This window comes from Xiphophorus couchianus, chromosome 8, assembly GCF_001444195.1.
Source record: "Xiphophorus couchianus chromosome 8, X_couchianus-1.0, whole genome shotgun sequence".
Classification (NCBI taxonomy): domain Eukaryota; kingdom Metazoa; phylum Chordata; class Actinopteri; order Cyprinodontiformes; family Poeciliidae; genus Xiphophorus; species Xiphophorus couchianus.
The window spans coordinates 18739646-18760663 of NC_040235.1; the positions used below are offsets into that span (position 1 = coordinate 18739646).

At 36.7% G+C, this 21018-nt stretch overlaps 1 protein-coding gene across 1 annotated transcript in view; it reads right to left on the minus strand.

The window, feature by feature from the left end:
- Window positions 1–2811: 2811 nt before the first annotated feature.
- The window catches only part of hcn1 (hyperpolarization activated cyclic nucleotide-gated potassium channel 1), a 75002-nt gene continuing 56795 nt past the window's right edge, over window positions 2812–21018 (minus strand). The window contains exons 7-8 of the mRNA XM_028025947.1: window positions 18613–18777; window positions 2812–8812 (exon numbers count right to left, since the gene is read on the minus strand). Coding sequence (XP_027881748.1) covers window positions 7749–8812; window positions 18613–18777 — 1229 coding nt within the window. The 3' untranslated portion in view covers window positions 2812–7748. The remainder of the gene's footprint in view (window positions 8813–18612; window positions 18778–21018) is intronic.

A 21018-nucleotide genomic window follows, 5' to 3' on the forward strand; every position in this document is an offset into this window, starting at 1 on the left:
GGAAGTGGGCGTTACCAAGGATTCTATCAAAGAAATTTTCTTTTTAATTTTAGCAAAGAGAAATGAAAGCCGGTCTATTATATAAAATGCCCTTAAAATATTTAGAAGTTTGTGATTGTAACAAAATACAATGTGAAAACGTTCAATAGCTGTGACTGCCCTACATAGCAGCTGCTATATTCAAACTGATCATAAACCCAGAGCAACTTTTCCTGGCTTTCTTTGAGGCTGCTCAGACTAGAAAAAGCTCTTTCCACAACGGCTGGAAGACTTAACAGAGGTAATCGCGACAGACTTTTCACTTGGTTCCGACTTCAATATTGAGCAGATTCTCCTCCTGCTGTGCCCTTTCCTGAAGAGGATTTCCGACGCGCTGACTTCAATTCCGCTGCATGACATTACAACCTTTATCTTTATGCAGTTCATGCAGGTTACGTAAACAGAACAAGATTTACCAAAATTCAATCAAGTGCTCTTTTTTTGTCTTTTGGTGGCTTTTCAACAAAGAATGCTTGTTTTGCCGTCGCAGACAGGTGTTGGGATAAAAATATTTTTTCTTCCAGATAGAAAAAGGAGTTTTGAGGTCAGGCTGTAATCAGCCAAAGGATTGTTTTTCTAGATATGTATTTTTTTTAAATATGTAATTTAAATACAGATACAAAAAAAAACAGAGGAGAGTGGGGAGGTCACACAGCAGCTGGGGAAGCTTTGGTGTTGTAATTACGGTCACTGTTTTGGCTTCATTATGTTTTTCTCAGCGGGCTCATGGATACCATGCAGGCAAACACAATGGCATAGCTAATCTGACTTGGGATAGATGGAGGTATCCAGTGTACAAGCAGTCAGGTGACTTCGGGTGAAACGGAAAATTAATGGGCAATAAATGAATCACATCCAAAGTCTGAAATTCCTCATCTGTTGTTTGCAGGTGGTATGACCTTTCATGAAACCTTAGGAAACCAGTCATGTCTTAATGTCAGTGGAGTCTGCAGATAATCGAAGGAGTGGAAAATACAGTTGAGGCCAGTAACTTTATACTATATTGATTTTTGTGACTTGATAGAGTTAGATCATAGGGCCATAAGAACAACAACAAAATTCTGTTGACGTCTTTGTGAAAGTTATCTAATATTCAAGCTCTCCTAAAGCAATCAAGGCTCTGCCAGTTATTACCAAAGTCTACAGCCCAGTCTGACTGGAGTTTTCCCAATTTTCGATTGTTTTTTGCATGACTAACCCATTCTATGGCAAACATTTTTAAATGCATCTTCGAGTACATCTGGGATTGTATTTTGACTTATACGATGCCTTCTTTTTCTTCCTGACCTTTTCCAGTTCAAAGACACAAAGATCTATTTAAATTGTTTCAAAATATGTCCAAGGTATCTCTTAAACCATTGTCAGTATCTATGGGCAAACTTTTTTCTGAAGGTCAGCTGAGAAAAAAGTGTATGTCAGCGCTGAAGGATAAATAAACAAAGTGCATTTTGTCAGAATTAAATGCTGAAATAGCAATGTCAAAGAAATGACAAGCACCAATAAATATAATTTAGTTATATTTAAAAGAAAGCAGTATCTTATTTATGTTTGTATGCTGAGATATGAGCAACATTTACAATATTCCTATCAATGGTTGCAACAATGTGAATTAGGATAATGATTTATTTTGACGGAGAAAGAATGTCTCTCAAAGATATTGCAAAGAAATTTAAAGCACAATAAAAAAAAAGGAATGAAAATGAAACCTAATTTTTGCTAACTATTGGCAACAGATGCAGTTTTCAATTTTGCCTGGCAGCATTTCTGTTTTAGTTGCTTGCAGAGTCCCTAATTAGTATATTTATTGAGCCTCCGACAGTCTACACTGAGTCACAGTTGTAGGACTGTTGCTTTGTGGCTAGACAATCCTGGATTTAAATCCAAGTCGGGGCCTTTCTGCATAGAGTTTGCATGTTCTTTTTGTGAATGATTTTCCTTTCACAGTCCAAATACATACTTGTTGGAATAATTATTTTTGAAATCTGCTTGTGAATATGTGAGTGTCTGACTTTTAATTCCAGTCTATCTTCCTCTTTCCATGGTGTACCCCAGCTTTTACCCATCGACCTCTGAAGATAGGCAGCACCATCAGAGTGGGTATCGAAAAGGGATGGATGGATGCACTTAAAAAAAAAAAAAGCATTACATCTGCAATATGCGTCTGGCTGTGTTTGACTGTATTTTTATTCCTAAATGTACCTGTGGAAAAAAATATTTTCTGTTCAAAGCAATAAAATGACAAACATTTTGACCAATCACGTAGTTTTCAAAAATTTACACTGAAGGCACATTTAAAACACTACACCTTTACTAAAACATCAGGCAGGTTAGATTACCTTAAGTTATTCAAAAAGGTCCCTGGCTAAAAAAAAAGAAAAAAAAGCCCTCAATCTTGTTCTGTTTTTTTTCCATCGGATAGAGAGAACTTATCAAGGTTTGATATAAATTATGCTAAGCAAGGCTAACATCTGTAGGAGTTGCAGTTTCTGGCCGTCTTTACAGCTAAAACTCACCAGGATGGATTCTCCTCATGAGGGTTCAGCTGCCCGTCAAGCTTAGGATTTTGTAGATAATGAACAGAAACCCCTCTCGGCCATAATCACCTTGTCTGTAACTGTTGACACACACATATATAGCCAAGACACTCTGTGAACCTCTCAATCACTGCTTCACATCTAAAAATACTCCCGGACCTTCTTCTCCAATAATCAAATTGTAAATGAGTCCACAATCTGCCTGCATGTTTTATGCAACAGAATGAGTCACACCCGATTTAAATGACAATATGTCGTTTATTTTCTATATTTTCAAGGTTTATTATTTACAAACAAAATAAATGAAAAAAAAAATCAAAAAGAGTTTTTGACAAACACTGTTTGTCTGCATATTATCGTAAGAAAGTTTACATTTATCCTTCTTTCTTCTGTTTTAAGCAACCACCAGACAGTTTGTTTTCTCTAAGCCTCGGATTATCTGAATAAGCTGAACAGTGACCATGTGAGCCGGGGTTGCACAACTCACATTATCGGTAAACATAATGAAACCTGTGATCATCAAAACCAAAGAAAAATCTGGTTCATCCTACATGAATGTTATCAGTTGTTTTTGCATCTTGCTCCCCAAAACACCAACAAACCCACAAAAAAGAAATATACATAAATAATATGCGTGCTGGTTTGTTGACAGTCTCTAAATTCCTAATGTGGATGCTCGTTATTCTGTGTTATACGTCACTGATAATGCCCTTTCCGGTATGCTAGTTAGTAGCGATTTGTTTAGTGAAAAAAAAGCACATAGTCGGGACGCTCTCCCTCCAAAGGCAAGTATCAAAAACAGCACAAACCAACAGTGCTGCAATCCATCTCAACTGTGTACTAGTTCCTATACACTATGGCATATTCACGATTAAGCGCTCTCCATTGCAAATAGAACACTCGCTCCCGTTTAGAAACTCAAACAAGATGAGGGCAGCACAAATTCTCAGGGATATCGCTCCCTTTTCCATCTCATCCAGCACCTAACCTCGCTGAAAGAATCCCTATCTTTTCATTAGTAAGTCAGAAAGTGCAATTTAAAAACAAAGACAAAGACTTTGAATGTTTTGCTTTGGCCAGTTTCTTCTCAAGCATCAGTACTCAACCTTTTACATCAGTGGCTAGCTACAAAGAAAGGTATAAAGGTGCTCCAAATTTATACAATGTCTCAAGTCTGTGATACATCTGCAAGTCTAAAGATTGCACTTCTTTTATCTGTACATTACCTCATGACGTTTCTATTTAAGTCGAGAGTTTTAGAAAATAAAAAAAAAAGACCCGCCTCCAGCAGTTTTCACCCTAAGTGAAGACACCAGCTGCACACGTTGAGACATTTGGCCATCATTATTGTTATTTCCTTTCTTGTCTAAAAACACTGAGACACAGAACACACACAGAGTATAGTAAGAGTGAACTCGCAGCCGTGTGCAGAAGTGACGCTAGTGTGCGGCGGGCTCATGCCCGCAACGAAAAGGATGGAACATGGCGATAGTTTTAGGCACAAATACTTCAGACCGTCAATGCAAAAAAGTCAATGCTTGTGTTTCAACACACAGATAACATCTAGGCAGAAGGACAGTGAACAAAAGAGAATCTAACATTAACATTTAACGTCAACATTTTCGAGATAGTTTCTATTTAAGTTATTTGTGACAACGCATGCTTTCATGACAGTGGTGGGTTGACTGTATTAGTGAACTATCGACACAGTCTGGGGTGAAGACTTTTAATCTTTTAAAACAGTATCTCAACGGGCTTAGTCACTATGAACTGATGAGATATTTGGTGCCATGAAAGCGGCAGTTCTGAATCAAAATTGACTGAGAATTTGTCACATTTGATTAAGGAGAAAGCAGTAAGGCCTTGAGCACAATGTGCAACCTATTGTATGTGCACGGAATGGACCTGCAAGCAGTGACGATAGCTGCTTTTATTTGGGTCTTCAGATAATAGTGTGTTATTCTTGCTTAACTTTATACTTTCATGCCTCAATCTCCGGGTCAGTTTAGAGTATCTAAGCCCAACACGATGGATTTACATGAGACAGAAACCTTAATGCAAACCAGCTATTGTTTACCATCCACTTTTAATCTGCCCCTTTTTACCCATTGATACAATGTCCTGAGGTCTTCATAAAGTGTCTGTGATATGCTTTAATGAAAATACACCAATGATACAGTACCAAAACCCTCTAATATTGCCTATCTTTTCTTTTTAGCTCTCGACTTTACTTCTCCTCTTTCTTCTGCTGGTTGTGTGTTTGGAGATGGCTGTATATATTTGTTATATGTGTTATATGAAGCTATGTAGAGTATTCAGCCTGACAGCTCACACCATGACACATAGACTAGGAAATGTCAAACTGTTACAAAATACAGTTTTGATCTAAAAAAAAAAAAAAAACAACAAAAAAAACTCGCATCACTCTTATCCGAAGCTCAGTCAGTTGATAATTATCCACTTTTTGGAAGAGAATCATTGCAAGTTATGTCATGTTACGCACCTCAAATATGATTGCCAGAAACCATAAAAGTCAGTCTGCTGGTGAAATATCACATCATAATTTGCAGATGATAAACTCCGGTCTTTACAGTTGGTTTATTGCTCTGTTTTCAGTCATTTATTAGGAACTTTCCAGTTTATTTTACTTCTCATTATTCTTCATTTATCACCAGTTTGAAATAAACAATGACCTTTTCACACAATGTAGTAAGAAAAGGTGGTAAAGTTATGCTGCATACTTACTAAGTATTTCCTGTGAAATACTTAGTTCACAACAGCAAGTTTCTCATGTAAGATAATCTTTTACCTTACACATAGCTTGTTCCATAAGTTCAACATTCAGATTTTGAAAATAAATACTTAAAAACCATGAAATCATTATGCGCACTTAAAACTGAAGGCCTTTTTCTTTAAATCAAATATTGGATTCTATGACGCTGGTGCAAGAATCTAGTAATTTAAACCAAACTCTGTCAAAAATAGTTGTGTAAGAAAAAAATAGAATAATTTTACTGTCAGAGCTAGGAAACTCAAAATGAGATGTATATTCAATTAAAACCTAAATATATTCTCATTTAAATGACTATAGCCATAACAGTAAATTGGCAACACATTGCAGGATGTTTGAGTGCTAATAGAAGAAACTGAGTGAGAAGATGGAGAGTCAGTGGGAGCTTCTTTATGCCTTTTCAAGAAGTCGTAATAAGAGGAATGTATTTCTATATCTCATTAAAATGAGAAACTTTGTCACTTTAACGAGATATAACACTTGTCTCGTTAAAACAATTAAGTATCTCATTTTAACGACATACTGCTCCTGAATATATTTCCTAACTGGGCAGCTAAACGTTTCTGAAAGGAAAGAGACAAAAAGGAACCTTACTGTGGTTATTGGGTAAACCTCAGCATCACTAAATCTCGTTTAGAGGAATAAAATTAAAAAGAAAATATCAAAAGGTAAAATTGTGCTGCATAACTATGTGAATGTGAGTGGGTTGTTTTTCTACTTACACTTCACACTAAAGAAAATACTTGTTTATTTACTTGAGATAATATCAACCCTTTGACTGCTATGTAGTTAGCATAAGCTATTGCTAGCTTGCCATGCTCTTGTAAACAAAGAAAGTGTCTAATAGAAAACCTAACTCAGTACTCTAATTCAAACATCTAACCTTGTTGTGTTAAATAAATCAATGGCGACATTGGAGTATATTTGATCCGGTTTGCAAATAGGGGACAATTTAAATAATTTTTCAAAAGCTACAATATGTAAGAATGAAAATAATATTTCTGGCCTTGAATATGAATCAGTAACATTAGTGAAATCATTTTAAAACTGAAATTGGGATAATGGGAAAAACTAATCCACGTTGGATTGAAAGACAAAAATCAAGTTCTTTAAATTATATATTGTGTGGACTCAGCTGATCCAAAACCATATGTGATGCTAGACCTAAATACAGCAAACATCCAGAGAAGAGAGAGGGAATCATAAATGTCCTTTAAGCCTACATTTCTCTGCCTCGAGTTCTGCTAGTTTTTGCATTAAGGTTTAATCATCTCTTATGAAACATACGTATTTTGTCACTTAACCTCTGTCGCATATAGATGATAGAAGTAAGACATTGTTATGATAGAGAATGCACAACACAGTATCTGTAAATCCTAGATCTACAAAACTATTTACAGCACATGTATAGGTATTTGTTATGTCACAGTCTATTGCATAATGGTGATAATCTTTAGTTTATAAATATTATAAATATACACAGAATTTTTTTAAGCAACATTATGTAAGATCTCAACCATCTGAAATCAAAAATAGAAAAAACAAAACAAAACAAAAAAAAACAAGATCATCCATCCATATCCATCTCCACGTTCTTGCTTCACCAAAGAAATAAACAAAGAAAGCAGCATTTCTATTACCTATTCCCTTTGGACCCATAACACTGTCATGGTTTGAATGTGAGCCTGCCTTGGGGATATAACGGCTCAGAAGACTGTATTCTCACCTCTGGGCGCAACTTAATACACAGTTACAGTATTTATTCTGATCACTCAAGCAAGGGCTCAGTAAATTGTTAGGAGATTTTTTTTTATCATAAGTATATGCTTTTAGAATTTCTCTGTCAGAGATAATTGCATTAATAATCGCACAGTGATGCCTAAAGCTGCTTAACAGGAGAAAACATTTTTCCTCTTCATCAGGTTAAGAACAAAATCCATATTGCATTCCAGTTAGAAAAGAAAGCAAATGACAGAAACAAAACAAATAAAAATAATTTCAAAAAGTCATACATGATATATCATTTCATATATTTCTTAGAAAGGAAGACTCATTTTTATACTACAGCTTTAAATTGCCTTTGCCAATATTGTAGTTAGATTTTACCCACTTGCACCTGCACACATCCACACTCTCAAATATCCATTCACGTGTATCTGTATAATATACATTCTTAAGTTTAGGGAGACAAAAATGTCTAAAATATTATACAAGGGCTTATATACATATAAGATTTGTATGAGGTTACTTTAGAGGAAAGTTGGAGAGTAACAAATAAATTCAGAAATTCCTCGTTTTTGCCTCTTTTGTTCTATACCCATCCTGAAGATGAATTGAAACACATAAATAAAAAAAAAAAGAAAGTAAGGGAAAGATGTATGGAATCATAAATTTGATGCAAAACGCATTTTGTCTTGCTCAGTCTCTGTACTGCTGAGGACAGAATCTCTTCTAGATCCAGGGGATTCCCTGTGCTGGGTCGAGGTTGATGATGATGCTGCTGCCACCGCAGCCGCTGCCGAAGCGGCTGAACGCACTGGGGGCAAAGCTCCCGACGACATCTGGCGGAACAGACTGACCCGCTGGGGCACTGTAGTGCGAATGCCACCTTGTAGACTTATTCCCTGGATGGCTGCTGCTGTCGGTGGCACCATGGAGGCCAAAGACTCCCCAGAAGCCGGATGAGCTCTGGGCCCCAGAGACGTGTCATGTGGCAGTGATGGTTGGGAGGCCGACAGGTGTCGGACGTCTCGACTCAAGCTGCCAGACTGGAGAGCATGCGTGCTCTTGTGGATGTCTCCCCGCTGAGGTGAAGGGACCTGCTGCTGTGCTGCTGAGGCTGCAGCGGCAGTCGAAGCAGCCGGCTGTTGACCGAGCTGCTGCTGTTGTGTGGGTAGAGAAGGTTGACCAATGGGCTGCTGGATAAGCGACAGCTGGGAAGCTGTTGGTGAGCCATACTGGAAGCTTCGGCTAGCCAACGGGGTCTGAACGGGTGGGCTGCACATGGCCGCTGTGAAAGAGCAGGGTGACATGATCGCTCCCTGCTGTAGTGCTGTCTGTGAAGAGGAATTCAGGTTAACCTGGGAAAGACTGGATGTAGGGAATCCCCCCTGTGCCACAGCGGCGGCAGCGGCAGCGACTGGCAGCATGCGAGCAACAGAGGCATTGGCAATAGCTGAAGCACTATAGGTCATGGGTACAGAGGACTGCTGTAACTGAGCGGCGCCAAAGGCAGTGGAATATGGCGGCTGGGCTGGTGAGTTAATAATGGAGTTTCCTGACATTGGAGTCGAGTTCATCCCGGTAACTGACTGCTTGCGGTCCACCATCATCACCATCTCTCTGTCCTGACGGATAATCTGCTTCAATATCTCGTTCTCCTGTGTGTTGAACACGCCGGCGTTCAGGTCCTTCTGGAACTTCTGCAGCAGCAATGAGTTCTTCTTCCCTGTTGACGCGCAATCAGAAGAGTCACCACATACAGCAATGGAGAACTTTGGATATATAAGAGAAAAGCAGAACTCTGGGTGATAAAGATGCAGCTTGTATGCTTCAGTCATACCAAAGCATACCTATCTTCAATTTCTAACCTGTTAAGAGGTCCATTGTTTTAGCAAAAAAAAGAAAAAGAAATTATTGTACAAATTTTGGCTCAGAAGCTGCATGTTTATAGACCCACTAAGGACTGCTACGTTTAAAAAAAACTGAAAGACATTTTGACAGTCATGACTATGAGAAGATATAAAGTCTGAGAAAAGAAAAGGACATATAAGAGACAAAGATTACTGAAGGTGCGACATGATGACAGACTATGAGGGTGGTGAGGTCAAAACACAGGAGTTACGGATGATTTGTACCCACACGCCACAATACTGGACACTTTATAAAGACAGAAAACAGAAAATCTAAGTTCTGAGAATGAAATTAAATCTCACTCTTTTGAATTACAATGAGAATTTAGCTAAACCACGTCACAGGGACATCTAGAATAACCACTACAATTTGGCACAAGAAAACATTCTGCTATCTCAGTCTTTGATAATTGTATAGTTATTGTTTATTAATGGAAATTAATCTCACTTATAACAGAATATGTTAAAGAACAAGTTAACTATTTCAACAGTTTTTTTGGTGTACAGTTAAATGGTAATAGAAATTTAGAAATAAAATTTAGGGTTTGGTATTAGAACCATGTTCTTTTATCACTTAAGAAGAACTCCCTTTTTTGGTACAGCTATTAATGTGTAAAAAGTCTTTAAATGATTTAATCTTTTGTTTAAATAGCATGTTAATGATGCTTAAATCTTTAGAAAAATCCAACTGTTCTAGGAGTACATTCATACATTGATCCAATGGTAACAAATTGCTGATTTCACCAAACAAAATAATTTAAAGCACCCCTCAGGATTTAAACAATAGTATCTGAAGCATTTATAATACATAATTTTAAGGTTTATCTAAGCTATAAAAAAAATGGCAAATAAGGCAGAGGCCTCTCTAACATTTTTAACTTGCTCATACACACAGCAATTTAAAAAAAAAAGAAAAGAAAACTGAAATAACTGGGTGCATTAAAACAGTGAAATGGATGAAACCAAGAGTACCGATAATTTCTGGAGACTATTGTATGTTCTATTAGGACACAGAACATTTTTTTCCAGTCTGTCAAAATGGTTGAGCTATGAAAATAAATGGGACTAATTACTTATTAAACAGCAACCTCTTCTTGCTTCTAGAGGAAGCAACAGTAGGAGCTCCTAAAGACATCAGATGCATCTCAAAATGACAAGATTTCAAAATACAGATATTTTTAGCATGTTTACCCTGAGTGACTATGTCTGACTGTTCTTAGAGGACGTGTTTCCTATAATTATTGTTGTCCTTCTGTATTGACAGGCCATGAAGCATTGTCAGTAAAGAAGACAGAGAGGGCGTTCGGCGTGGTGAAGGCTTTCACTTCATTCAATCAATCATTAAATCCTGTCCTTGAGAGTGAAGAATTTCTTCACATAGTTTACTGTTTAGCCACATTTGCTGCACTCAAGACTGCTGGCAAGCCATGCATTCAGCTATAAGATATTGCTTTACAGCTGTAGCTGCTGAAAATAGATTGATGTCACTTTTGGAGCATTTTATTTTCAGAATCCAGCACTCAGTTTGAAGTGGATCACTAGGATTGCAACGATTACTACGAGGTCGGGTAATAAAGAGCTAAAACAAACACCACAGGCTGACTGTTAATCTACTGTCAACATACAAGATGGCTTACATGGCAGTTTTAAAGGCGAAAGGGTCAAATACTGTAGATTAGAATGAAAATACATTTATTCATTATTTTAAGAGCTGTTTTAACGAGAACTGCTATGTTTGTCAGAAACACATTCAAACAGGGATCAGTTTTAATTCAGAAAAAAATAATAGATATTTAATTTTATTGAAATAAAAAAACATTTTAAATCTATAATAAAATGTCACCATTAACATTTAATAATTGTACATTTGCTCTGCAGTGCAATGTGCCCTCTGTCTTATCTATTAATTTCCTTAATGTTGTTTTTGGTTCCTCAGTCATCTATCTTTACTGGATGTCTTGTCTTCTTCATTAATCGCCTAAAGGTGAAAAATGTTTTTATAGAGCTACAGGTCATACATGATATATGCTCTACATTCACATTGACTACAGTCAAGTATTTGACTTTATCAGCTCCTTTAAGCTGGTATGCCTCCAGGATGGTCACACATGCAAAGCCATTCATATATAAAAACTTCATGTGATACTGTGTGGCTCTGAATGTTTAAGCAAAACCATATTTCAAAGAAAAGCATCTGTTGCATTCAAATAATTTCCAAAAATATACAACAAGATAAGGAGCTGAGACTACAGATGTAAAAGTGGAAAGCATGGACTTATTACAAGTAATACAATATTTATTAAAAAGGAAATCTGCAGGCACACCTCATATTGAATTAAACATAAAAAGCTGTTTATGAATTGAATTATTGCTACAATTTTGTATCTATGACTTTAAAGTTTAAAATTAATACTCTAAAATAAAAGCCATGAGACATTTATACATGATTGTTTTAAAACAAGACACTTCTGCATATTAGGAAATGTTCCTACTCATTACTACTGTAAAACCAAGTAAAAATCATAAACACTGCTTTTGACTGTATTAAGACATATAGCTATTCTGCATCTATACTTTAAATATTAGAAATAGTTAAAGACTTAGCAACCCACTAGTCAAACATGTATAAAGCAAATAAAACATGTTTCCAGCCATGACTGAAACAATGCGGGAAAATATGATTACATTTTGAAAGCACTCATATTTGTGTACAACGTTGAAATAGTAACAATTCAAAATGTGAAATACCACCATCTTACATTATGGTGATATTTGAATGTTGACTAAGAAATCTGCTGATGAGCAGAGTAAAATTTCCAGCAAGTCTGACGACTGACTGGTCGGGAACTCAAAAGTTTGATCTTTTTCAGGTCAGTGAATACAACATTTTGTAAGCACTATCAACCTGCACTAACCCTAATACTCTGTAGTGTAGAAGCACTTTAGTGCCAAGAACAGCTGTACTACTGATTCTGTTGTACAGTTTACTGATCTAATACTCTTCAGTGTAGAAGTATTTATTGATGGAGAAAGACTATTTTTTGTATTTGTGAACCATTTAAAAATATAGTTTTTCATGTACCAAAACGCTAAACTTTTTGTACCCAAGTTTTTGGTGTGCAAAAAGCTACAACAGGATATCAATTTATTCCTGCATTAGGGATGCTTTATTGAACCAGTGAACTCTCACAGTGAGCACACTTCATCAAATACCAGGATGTGTGATCAAATTATAACAAACTTGCAAATTGTACATTGGGGAAGGAGTCTACATTCTAGAGACCACTGTTTACAGATAATGCTAACATCGCTAATCATCCAAATGGGGTGATGGTGATGATAGTTACGGGACAGGAGTTTGTCCCGTAATCGGTGGGCCAGTTCGAATCCCCGTTCTGCTTGTCTCAGTTATTGTGTCCTTGGGCAAAACACTTCACTGGCTTTGCCTCCTGGTGGTGGTCAGAGGGCCTATCGGCATGTCAGATTGTCACCATCAGACTGTGAATGTGACTGTGTGCATGTAAAATCTTGAAAATTGGTCACTATAGTCTGTGGATTTCAACATTAGTGTTCCTTTGCACATTTCTCAGAACTGTAAAGAAATATCCATATTAAAATAAAATGTAATGCATGAAAATGACTATTAATTGTGTGGTAAAAGTTACAATATGCTCTGACGGCATCAATCACAATTTTGGTTTCTTCATCTACACATGGTGAGACTCACATAAAATCAGAAAACTCACACCATTTTTCTCTTGGCTGCACCTCATTTCAGACAGACTAACACAAACTGGAAAAGTCTGAAATGCTGCAATTGAAAATGTCCTATTTTTTTGGAAACTCTGGATACTGAATCCTCCAGGCTAAAGAGGAGGGACCGGCCTGCTGTTATCGCCGCACAGTTAGAAAGGCAACATCTGCGATGGTACGGCGGTGCAGTCATGCACATGACAAGTGGAACTTGCACATCTGTGAAGGTCCCATTAATGCTGATTTATATTTACAGGTCTCAGGGAAAGAAAAAAAATACTGAAAACTTTGGACACAGTAGTGTTAGCGTTTTGTATCTTGTGCTGGTTTTAGACAACTAAAGTGAATGTAAAGGTTAAATGTGTTGTACATGTTCCCTAATTTGCTTCTTTATTAGTTTTAATGATTACATAATTACTGCAAACCACGTCTTAGATAACTGTAGTTCAGTTCAGTTTAAGGTAAGATGTTTACGGTACATAGTAATCTGTATGTCTATTATAGAGGAGGTGGGAAGTTAAAGTACTTGAGGACTTGTGCCTGCACATTATAGATGTGGTCCAGCTCCAACACTTTCAGTTCAAATTGAAAAACCTGCTAATGACTTTGTTGATATCAGGTGTGTTCATGCAGAAAAACACCGGCCGTCAAGGACCAGCATGACCCACACCTGCTTTAAATCTTCCTCGTTTTTTTTTTTTTACACAAGACAGAACAGACATTTCAAGTCAGACAATCAGAAACAAACTTTTTTGCTGGGTGAAAACATGAATAAATAATGAAATGGGATATTGAATGTATAGTGAACTGTATGTGGTGTTGTATTAGTAAAACTCTTACTAATTTGAGGTATGGTTTTTCTGAATGCACTTTCAGGAAAGGATTCATACAGAATTGGAGTGCTCAACAATCACAGCTAACCATAAATTGTGTGATTTTTCATTGAGGATTAGTTTACAAATAAAAATGACATGTAGAACTGGATGACATCTCTTTGTTTCTTTGATTGTCTCAGTTGCTGACATTTTAATGTGTCCATCAGAATGTAGAGAGTTTTTTGTGTGGGTAACTTGAGTTATGTGTTAAAGATGCAGAAATTAAACAAGTAATGTAATCTTCAGCAACAAGTCAAGCTGTTAATTTTCAGACTGGATTTATTTAGCAAGGCTGAATGTGTTAAATCTGGCCCTGTCCAAATACTGGAATCAGAATAAGAAGTTTACCTGGTGCCTACTCGTCGGCCAGGGCATTCTTGAAAACGAGATGAGCTCGTCTCAAGATGGACTCCTGGTCAAACAATTTTTAGATAGATAAAGGATAACGTCAAATGTGCAGCATAGTATTTTTCTCAAAGCATGGTTACTTTTTTCTTTTTTTTAAAGAGCAAGACAAGCAGGTAACCAAATGCAGTCAATATGTAGAAACGATACAACCAGCACTGATCATGACAAAATATCTTCCATCGTATGAGACAAAACCCCTTTCATGTTTAGACTGAAAGGACGAATCTGCTCTGCAGCACCCTGAACTGTGTCGGTGTGCACAGCTTTCACTTTCCAATATATGATAATAGTGAGAAGCTAACTCATCTGGCAGTTCTTATACAAGGGGCAAATATAGGTTAACCAGCTGACATTAAAGGGCACATTGAAACAAAACCCTACATTTCCCTGAAGGACATTCTCTAAAAATGCTACCTTGTCTCCTTTGAGTTTTGTTCTACGCTAAAGGTTAGTTCAATGTACTTCATGCTGAAAGTACAGAAGGATGAGCTATTTTCTGTCGGGTGTAAAATTGTTACTGATATTTTACAGATGTAATAGGGTTTGATGCAGGAATAAATACAAATTTATTTTCAATTTTGCAGATTTGTGCTTAGCTACCTTTGTAAATAAATAAAAAAAATATTTTACAGAGCCTCCCAGGTGCCAAAATAAAATCAGAAATCAGAAAAATGTCCTCCATGCCCAGGCAGACATGTCACAGGGTGGCTCATACTAAGTCTGGTTCTGCTGGAGGTCAGGTCTTTCCTTTCCTTGTTCGCCAAATGCTTACTGAGGAAAGAACTGCTACAAAGCTCTTGACTTGATGCAATAGGATTTACTCTGACAGGTACCTTTTTACCAATTGTAATGTAATCTCCTATTATAATCCAGATTCAAGTGGATAAAATATTATTCCAACAATGAACGACTTCTAAACAAACAACTACAACCAAACCATGAAAGTCATCTTCTCTCAACAAAATCTTGTATTTCAATTAAAACAAATAATATTTTGAGCTGGATGCGAGCTTAAGAACGTTCTCGAAGAAATACAAGGATAAAGAATATTCAGAATTATCTAAATGTGCATTTTGAAATTGCCGACATGAGCCGGATGAACAAATGTCTGATAAATTTCTGAATTTAAGAAAATATTTGTAGGTAATACAAACAATACTATCAATACATCAGAAAGAAATTTGTTTCTGATAGAATATGAGACAGGTATTTGTCAAAAGATAATACAACAATGCAAAAGGAAAATTGTTTCCAAAAGGAAAAATCGTTTTCCTCTGTTACATTTTTTTTTACAATTCACAGATTTAAAAATAAAACTTTAATGATGACAAATGCTTCTATTCTCAATAATTACTGATTTTTTTTTGTTGACAAACAGTAAAAATCAATTAAATCCTTTTTGTAATTTTTGACTAACCTTTTCATGGTTCAACTTGTATTTTGATAATTTGTCTTTGAGGTTGACACCCATTATCTTTTGCTTCCTCCTCAGATTCTCCATCTGGTTCAAGCCAGATTCCTCTTGCTGGTCTACTCCAAAATCTTACTATTACTATTATTATTATTACTCCGTTTGATCAATTTAAACATTGCTTTAAGTCTAAATCTGCTAGGGGCATGAATAATTTAGGACAGACATGTATTTGAATCCTAAAGTGAAATATTTTGATTGAAACCATTTCCCAAAATCTTATTTTACCTTTTCCAGCTCCAGTGACCCAAATGCTGCTGCATCTCTGAATTTATTTTGACACCAAGCACTTGAAGGGCTCTGTAGGTTTTTCTTAGTCATCAGCTGACTTGATGACATATTAGAGTCACCTATAGAGACTTTTCCAACTTTATAGACACCAATAGTATATTTCCAGTTAATCAATCTGACCTGATAACTAAGTGCTTTTGAATTTGAGTCAACTTTGTGTTACAAAGCAATTCCAAAGCAAGAATATGTATATCCATGGCAAAGTGATCCACTGACAGGGCCGTGATAATGAAAAACAGCCAGAAGTGATCCAAAAAATTCAAGTTGAAACACTATAACAACTTTTGTATATTGTCTTTATTTATGTTGATGGGTAATAATGTTTTACTGTAATAAAAGATGTTTATTAGTATATCAGAAACATATTATGAAGTATTTCAGCCCTTCTCTCAATAAAAGAGTGGATTATTGTGAAAAGATTTTAAATTGAGACGGCCAAGGTTATGTTTAATAACGTCATTGAGAGGCACCACTTGGTGAATTCATTTGAGTGAAATTGTGTATATTTTACAAAGTTTACTGTATTTGTGTACTTCAAGAACCACAATATAATTCAGTGCATGTCACTAAAAAATACTAAAAATATTTCCTGATAATACAGTAGGATTTATTGTTTTACAGACTGTCTAAAAGAAATGGTGATATTGGAAAAATTCAGGGAGAAATTATAAGGATTACCCAAATTGAATGTAATCTCAGTTATCTCCTGTGACACCAGATCTTACAAGATGCACAGGACTTTCTGAGACATCGACTGTTCAGGATGATACTTTGTAGACACTTGCAGTGTTGTAGCCGAACAATGATTCAAGCATTTATGATTCACATGGAGTGGCCTGATCAGATTTCAAACATACTGTACATACATGTGCCCCTTTGGAAAGTCTGTGTGGTTTGAAATCTAGATTACTAATTCTCATTTTAATCTTTCATGGCAAAGTTCTTTTTACTTCACTTTATCAATTGATTGGAGTACGATCTATTGGTTAATAATGTAGTAGAGTGCCTTGCAACAATATTCATACCTCTTGTGCAATGCCACATTTTCAAACCATAAACTTCACTATGTGTTTTTGGGATTTTGTGTAATAGACAAAAACAAAGTATTTTACAAGGGCTTTGTTTTTGATAGTAAATGAGACAGACATGTCTTAAAAAGTTTTATTGGTCTGAAACTGTTCTTGTAATTTCTGACGACCATATTGCATGTATTTACTGGTATTTTGGCAATTTATCTCTAATGATATGCTGAAGGGGGAGGGAGGGACTTCCTGTAAAATTGACTTTTTTGAGCTTTAAATCATCTTACAATGTTATGCCTTCAGTCAAAACATACCTGGAGTGTTGCTTTGCTTATTTCCTGTATGTCTGAGGAATCCTTGAATCTCCAGATCAGACAAAGTACCTCCTATTTACCAAAAGCTCTTCTTTGGAGTGGCAGTCACCAGTCGAGCTTCTGCCCCACACCACAAAGAACTCCCACACTCAGCTCCTCCAGACTAGAGGCAGCAGCAATTAGCAAACACCTGGTGGAACTGCATATCTGCTGAGCTCATCGTGCAAACTACTACTCAGTCTAATAGTGGTTAACCGCATCATGGAGGAGCACTGTTGTCATATGGTACTGAAAACAGAGTGTAGAAGTGAGTAGGATATCAATTTCAAGACATCTAATTGCAAACTCAAATTTATTTTAAATGATGCTAGATGTATAAAGCATTTTGATAAGAACGGAAGGTAGCATATTTACTTGATTGTACTAAAACGTGGCACGCTGTGCCTGGAAAATGCATAATACAGCTCCTTTAACTCTTGGGGGTTGGATGTTCTCTGTGCCATTACCCTACTCTTTAGCATTCTTGACAGATTCTCTACCAGATTGTAGCTCTGATCTGGCTGGGTCACTCTTAAACACTGATGTTACTTGATGCCATAATGAACATGTTGGTAAAATTAAAAGATTAATTAAACTAAAATCTGCCAGTGGTATTCATTTTGACCTTACCTGTGTATAGTAAAAGTTAAACTGTGTGCAATCTCAGTGCAGACGAAAACCTCAGATGTTTGTTAAAGACCAGAAAACGGTCACTTTATCCAAGCGGGCCTCGGTAAAGGTGGTGAAGGTAAAGGAAGGGTTATTTGGGTATGCTCATTTCTGCTGGTCTATTACATAAAACCACAGTAAAATACAGTGAAGTTTGTGGTTCAGACAAAATCTAAAGAAATAAAATAAAATCTAAGAACCAGCTATCAATACTTTTGCAAGGCACTGTGTGTTATACTGATCAGGAGCCTGCTTGACAGCCAACTGAGCTGCACCAGATGGTAACATTTCTCTTGTCCCTGATATTAATTTTGTAAGAAATCTGTAATTGGGTGGGGTGCTGCTCATACCCAGGAGTTTGGATGAGTGTACAGAGAGCCAGACACACATGCACGTGAGGTTAGCTTCCATCGACTCGGTGGCTTCCAGTGGGGGGGTCAACACCAAACCAAAGAAGTGGGCGACTAGACTCCCTCCCGGACAGCGACATGCACCGCCTTCCAATTAATCCAACCACAAAATGCTACTTTTGCTCATTAGAAGGATTAAGACAGGTTATAACAGAACTGTCTTTTGTGTTATTTAAGAAAAAGAAAAAAAAACAGACACAAGTAAAAGAAAAGGTAGCATACAGGTCATGCAGCACAAGATGGTACACACAATGCTTTTATGAGGAAATAAGGGCAATCGGAATCTGATTAGGACAAGACAACGAGGCATGATGACGGGCAACAGAACCAATCAATTAGAAACGAGAAAAAAATTGGGTCTTACCAATGCGGTCCAAGCGGTCGATGGCTACAGTTTCAAATGCACGTCGCATCATGGGGTACTCTTCTAGCACCTCATTGAAATGGTCAACAGAGAGGGAAAAGAGTCGACAGTAGGTGTCTGCACGTACGCTCGCTGTCCGTCTGCCCTTGGTGAGCAGACAGATCTCTGCATGACAGGGACACAGAGGTACAAAGAAAAACACATGAAGGAAACAGTAGCAGGACTGCAGCGTGCAAAAGGCCATAAAGGAAATCATCCCAGTAATTACTGTACACATTATCATATAGATGAATCTGTGAGAACAAAAGGTTCCGGAGAAGGAGAGCTAATGTGAATGTAAATAAATTGAGAAGCTCATGAGCAGGACTGTCACAGTCATTATGCTAAGACAATTCATCATCCTGTAGAGAGCTAATAGTCCCATAATATAATACCGTAGTTAGCTTTACTGTCAGGCTCCTAGGCACTGCATCAGTTTCTAAAATGTAATGAGTAACTAAAACTGGGGATGATTTTACAGCCACCTGTATTCCTGTCTCTGATGCGATGAAATACAAGAACGACAGCAGAACAATGCATCAGCAACATATCTATATTCTCCTTGTAGTCCCCATTGATCACTTTGATCACATTATCACTGAGCAGCACAATATATAAACACCCTAACTTCCTACCTCTATTAATGCAGAATCATTGTACACAGTGCACATCCATTTGAAGAAAAGCATCGCTACTCATATGTCCTACCAGGTACCTGTTAACGCCACTTAAGTTGTTTACATACTTTGCAAAAACAGAGAAATTAGTTCTATGTCCCATGACTGTAGGCTGTAAGTGATTTCATTCTTTAATTGTAGCCTGGTTTGGGAGTTCTTCCAGCTTTTTGTTAACATATTCAGGTGAGATCTTTTTTTATTTCTCTGTTGTGTTCAATAACCATTACATACAAATGTAGTAGGAGGGACCTTAAAGGATTTCTTCAGTTGAGCTCTTTTAAAGTATAAATGTCATGACCAGAAAAAATCTTCTTGTGGAGTACGTGTTGACCTTGAATCTCATGCTCTGCCATGTACACGCTCCTCTGCATGCAGAATGCGGAAATGATCCCTTCCCCATTTAGGTTCTTAATGTTTGAGGTTGAAGAAGAGTCAGTAAGTTGAATTCATAAATTCCATTTATTAAGAATAAAATGCAGCGCTGGTCCATCGTCATTTTTTTCTTAAGGACTAACACAGCAAAACGGCACCTAAGAACAGTTTCTAATTTCTTTTGTTGGCTTGTAAGCTACACCCTAAAGAGGGCATTCTTTAAAGGCTAAGTGACACACTTAAATTCACTTAAAAGAATTTAAGTGAATTCCTTAATTCACTTAAATTCCTTTTAGAATAATTTATTCCCAACACTGCCTACTTGCAAGACAGTAGAGCTTGTCTTTTGAGGCCCTGTCCACATTACCTTACCACATGCAATTTGAGTTTATAGTGACACATGCTGCATTTTTTGGAAACACTTTTTAAAGTGAGAATTTTCCAAAATTCAGACTGTGAAGTGTATGTTTGAAGCTGAATATTACATAATACAAGGACAGAGAGGCCATCTTCACACAAGTCCACTCAAGCATTCCATACCAGAAACCAAAAATGCAGGAGTTTTCTGTTCTTTTAAAAATCCATATTTATCCACTTTATCTCGACTACTTTTAATAAATATCAAGTGTAAGCACAAAACTTTAACGACTAGGAGGAAAAGATAAACCGCGTCAACATTAGAACTGAATACGTTTATTTTGGTAAATCTTTAGCACCACACTGCTTTGAGCATGCTCAGGATCTTGACAATTTGAATTCTGATAAAGTTATTGTCAATGTTTTTGCCTCGTACAAGTGGATTATTGGAACCTTATGGGAAGCGTGCAGGTAAAATGAAATTTGCTTAAAAATATCCAGAGTACCAAAACCGGAGTCTGAATGATCCTGCAAAGAACTTGACTTTCACTTGGTGTTACTCAAAAGCTGTGTATAAAGTTTAGAACTTTCATTTCCAAATGGTCAGACAATGATTACTACTAATAAATACAAATTATAAAGAAAAGTGATAGTGATGTCATAGCAAAATAACTTACTCTGTTCTGACTCAGCAGCACACTGTACATCTGACACCTTTCATCTTAACACTGAACACATTGACATCACAAGCGACGTGCATACCTAAGCAGATGTAACAGGATCATGTGTTTCACAAGAGGAAATTGATCTTTTTCACAATGAAACCCATGTAAAATGTGTTTTTACAAACACCAACATCCATGGTACGATAAACAGCGTAACAGTAACTTAACATTTGCAGTGGCTGACTGAAGCAAAATACCTTTTTATTTATTTTTTTTAATAAACCACCCCCTCATCT